This window comes from Ostrinia furnacalis, unplaced genomic scaffold, assembly GCF_004193835.3.
Source record: "Ostrinia furnacalis isolate ACB-3 unplaced genomic scaffold, ASM419383v2 OfSCF2106, whole genome shotgun sequence".
NCBI classification, from domain to species: domain Eukaryota; kingdom Metazoa; phylum Arthropoda; class Insecta; order Lepidoptera; family Crambidae; genus Ostrinia; species Ostrinia furnacalis.
In genome coordinates this window covers 824,014-828,616 of record NW_021132345.1, presented here as the reverse complement: position 1 = coordinate 828,616, position 4,603 = coordinate 824,014, and the positions used below count along the sequence as shown (strand labels likewise).

General features: G+C 42.7%; 1 protein-coding gene across 1 annotated transcript; it reads right to left on the bottom strand.

Annotated features, from left to right (window-relative positions):
* Positions 1-470: 470 nt before the first annotated feature.
* Positions 471-1,267, bottom strand: LOC114354685 (forkhead box protein F1). Its single transcript, XM_028307195.1, has one exon. It carries the CDS (start codon positions 1,197-1,199, stop codon positions 471-473), a length of 729 nt encoding a protein of 242 aa, XP_028162996.1. The 5' UTR covers positions 1,200-1,267.
* Positions 1,268-4,603: the final 3,336 nt, after the last annotated feature.

The following is a 4,603-nucleotide window of genomic DNA, read 5'->3' as shown; positions in this document are numbered from 1 at the left end:
TTTCTAAATAAGATATTCTTTATCCTTATTAGTTAGAAATTATCCTTATAATTTATCCTTGCATAACCTTAATGAACCGATGACCATTATAAGCTACTCAAAGATTTTTTTCGAATTTTGTCTCAGTGGATAAATGAGAGAAAGATTTTTAAGATTACCGATGCAGGTCGTCTTGGCAACTTTTTACATGCACATTTTTTTGGTGAAATATAGGTATTTAGACCTGATAAAACCTAAACAAGCTTTTCCTCGTACTTAAGGTTACCTTGCTACGTTCCTGGTTATAATATTCAGAAAATAGGAATAAAAAGTTGCCTGTCCAATGAAATCAGCTTAAACTATTAAACATTTCTACAGGTTTTGAAAAATGTTGTCCAAAACAGGTACTGGTTATATTTAAATAAATGTTTGCAGAGCAAGGGTTAAAAACCATTAATGAAAATTCTTGTCTACGGTCACGCTCAGCTTTACTATGAATTATAAATCAAAGACTCACCATGCTCGTTGGTGACGGCGTACTGGTAGTTGGGTATGAGGTCAGGCAGCTCGTGGTGGGCGGGCAGCGCCGGCGCCGGCGGCCGGTAGCCGTCCACGCCGCCGTACAGCGGCCACTCGCGCTCCACGCCGTACGCGCAGTACTCGCCGCCGTACAGCTGCTGCCCCGAGGACCCCGCGTGCGGGTACGCGCACGAGCTGTAGTCCAGCGAAGACCCCCCGCCGCCAGAACCACTCCCGCCCGCCAACTCAAAACCACCCTGCGACGGAGGCAGCGCCGCCACACCACTTCCACTCAAGTAACCCCCGCTCCCGAACTGAGGCTTCAACGCCTGGCACTTGCGGCGGAACCCTCGCGGCCTTCTTCTGAACGACCCCTCCTCAAACATGAACTCCGACGACGGGTCGATCGTCCAGTAGTGCCCTTTGCCCGGCCGACCCAGCCCTTTCGGCAGCTTCACAAAACACTCGTTCAGGCTCAGGTTGTGGCGCACGGAGTTCTTCCAGCCCTGGTAGGAGCTGCGGAAGAACGGGAACTGCTGTTGGAGGAACGCGTATATCTCGCTGAGGGTCAGCCGTTTGTTGGGCGAGTGCCTGATGGCCATGACGATGAGGGCTATGTAGGAGTAGGGTGGTTTTTCTTGGCGTCTGGTGGCAGGCGCCCGGCGCGCCGCCTCCTCGGTGGTTTGGTCCTCGGTCTTCATGCGTGCGGTGCGCGGCGCGTGCGCTTCGGAGCGCTGGTCGGAGCACAGTGCGCCGCCCACCGTGCGCCCGCGCCGCCCAGGCCCGCCCCCGACCCCCTCCGCCGCAGCGGCACTCCCACGCCGGCTCTACACACTCGCTTATTGGCAAGCCGTCTCATTATGCCCTACCTATTTGTACGGGTATAATTCAAAGCTGAATTTCAGAGCATCTCCGTGTTTTGTTTTTCAGATTTAGAAATCGCTAGATACAATTTTCCATCAATTGGTTGAGCTTTCGTATGGTGAGTGACTGACTACCTACCTACATCGTCAATTCTTAATCACTTTTAAAAACATCAGTCAGTAAAAACTTGCGGCGAATGTTGAAGACAGGTCGTTGCACTCCACGAGCCCCCAGTCCGCATCATCCACAATTCACAAACACTGAACAGAGGAAGCCCGCTTAGACAATAATATTTATCCGTCGCAAGGACGGCTGTCGAACGCGCGCTCTTGACCTAGCACAATTAAACCAAACATTTTACTAGATCTATAAAACAGTTATACGACGTTACACCAAATATTTACCATAAAGCGTAAACCAAAAGTTTTGCATTAAACTTGCCGGATTTATTTACTCGGGCTCGTAAACATAGGCCATTACAATTCAAGCTCTATCATGAACTAGTAAAGTTGCTTTTACGAACGAATCTTTCTAAATGTTGTTACGGGTATGGTCCGCACTAATAAAAACCGTAGCAGAAACAAACGAACGGTAGTAAACAAAAAGCAACTAAGAACCATTGAATAGTAAGAATCTTATTTGTAATAAAATTTTAGTCATCGCCTAAATGAATGAAAAGTTTTCAGCTGAATTGCTTGCATTGATAAGGGGTATTTAAGTGGTATCTCAAGCTAATGGAAATAAATATATGCTATTATAATCACCCTTGAAATATTCTAAGAAATTGAACTAATTAATAATAACTTATATTTTTCACTAAGGTAAATGTCCCAAGAAATTAAGAATCTTACAAATATTTAAAAAAACATTTGCTAGAAAAAAGGGACAGAAAATTATTTGGTTAGGTAGGTACAAGAAAATTATCAAAATAAATTAAATCGATTCTTCAAAAATCGTAAAAATAACACCAAAACAATCAGAACAAGGTTAAAGTTTAGCGAAACAAGTCGTCCTATCCAAACAAAACGCGTGCCGTTTGATCCCTTTTTTACATTCGTTACATCTTAGTAACATAACGTGATGTCGTATTCGAATAAATATTTCGTAGTTATGGAATCTATTTATACTGACGGATGCGCCGGCGTCGGCCGACCGGGTTGCTGATCGCTGTTATAAACAGCTCTGTAGCTGTAGTAAACATCAAATACTATCACTATTGTACCGATTATAATGCATTAGCCGTTATTACCCAGTGAGGTAGATCATCTTTGGGGTAGGTTTTCTTTTTGCATTTGAAATTACAAGATCCGTTAGAGTTTCCCCCTTATTAATAAAAAGTTTCACCCTAAACTCCGTTTTAAAGTGTCGTACTCTTTAAAACTGTTTATTGAGTGTACCGTAAACCGTTAGGTAGATAGAGATATTTTTTCATATGGTATTAAAAACTATCTTATCTTACCATGTTTTGCGAGGATGGACGAATAGATATGAAAACTACAGACTACTGCATATTTTTTATAAATTTAGATATAGTTTAAGGCCCAGGGAAAAATCTTATTTATTTATTGATAAAGGTACACCAACAGCTTAGGATAGCTTTTCTCGGTTTTTTAAAAGGACATGTAGTGATAAAGTTTTCAGTGAAAAATTTAAAGGAACGCGAGCGTATCCTTGGAAAATAAGCTAGAATAGTCATAAAAGCAAGCTAAAATGTCTTACACGAACTTAGCAACCATAAAATGGTTAGATATTTCCTCTCTCTATCGTTTTAATTTTAACACACGCAAAATGGAGATGTGGTTCCAAGCCCCGCCCCCATCATGGCGGGATGCGTCCGCGCAAATCATTGCCTGATCTTGAACCAGCTCTCCATTCATCACGGTTTACGACCGTGGAATGTTTGAATTGAGGTTTTTACGGTTTCACCTTAATTTTTGATATGCAATTAGACATTTACTGTTACATTTCACGATCGCGTGTACGTATTATGATTCGATATGTCCGAGCTGATATATTATGTTCAGCGAAAAAGCACAATGTAGGAAAGCCAAAGGACTAGAGTTTTTACTGTGTGATGATCACTTATTAAGTTTCCTTTTTGAAAATCATCATCATCATAATCATCATCTCAGCCATAGGACGTCCACTGCTGAACATAGGGGAGCAACACTGGGGAGCCCAATGCTTTCCATGTTGCCCGGTTGGTAGCGGCCTGCGTACAGCACTTTTTGAAAATGTAATGATTTAAATCTCTAGCTTAGCTAGTATTAACAATGTACCTGATTTACGCCCGTGCATTCCTGAAATACAGCCAAAAGCTCTTGCAAAGTGAAAACAAACATACGTAATAATTATGATTATTTTTCCATTAAATACATTCTATATGGTATTTTTAGTGACTTCACCCTATACTCGGCCATGGGGAATGAACTCTCACTCTCACATGTAACTTTTTTGGTGTAGTGGTTAGAACGGGCTGCTTTGCCGATTACGGACCAGGGACGGGTTCGATTCCCGGCCAGGCAGAAATTGAAATGATGCAATTTAATTTCTATGATGGGTCTGGGTGTTACTATGTTTAATATGTAATGTACCTATCTACTTAAAAAAAAGAAAATATGTAGTTTCCGTTAAGCTAGTACCATAAAGCAAGGATCATCATCATCATCATTATCATTTCAGCCATAGGACGTCCACTGCTGAACATAGGTTTCCCCCAATATTTTCCATGTTGATCAATTGGTAGCGGCCTGCGTCCAGCGCTTCCCTGCTACCTTGATGTCGTCGGTCCACCTTGTGGGTGGATGTCTGTCCCTCGCTGCGTTTTACGGTACGCGGCCTCCATTCCAAAAACTTACTGCCCCATCGGCCGTCAGTTCTGCGTACTATGTGCCCTGCCCATTGCCACTTCAGCTTACTAATCCGTCGGGCTATGACAGCGACTTTAGTTCGTATGCGGATCTACACATTTCTAATTCGATATCGTAAAGAAACACCGAGCATAGCCCTGTCCATAGCACGCTGTGCAAGTTTGAGCTTCTGTATGGGCCTATGGTAGTACAGTCAGCGTCAAATAGTTCGTGACACCCGAAGATGCCAAAAAACAACACAACCTTATTCCAATTTTTCCTTATTAAAAAAAAAATTGTAACAAACATGTGTTGCGAACTTTTTAGGGTGTCACGGACTATTTGACGCTGACTGTACTACACTCGATTCGCACGTTAGATAAAGGTTTATA

Excerpts from the sequence above, each read along its gene's own strand:
- LOC114354685 (XM_028307195.1), bottom strand. The coding sequence starts at position 1,199 with ATGAAGACCGAGGACCAAACCACCGAGGAGGCGGCGCGCCGGGCGCCT.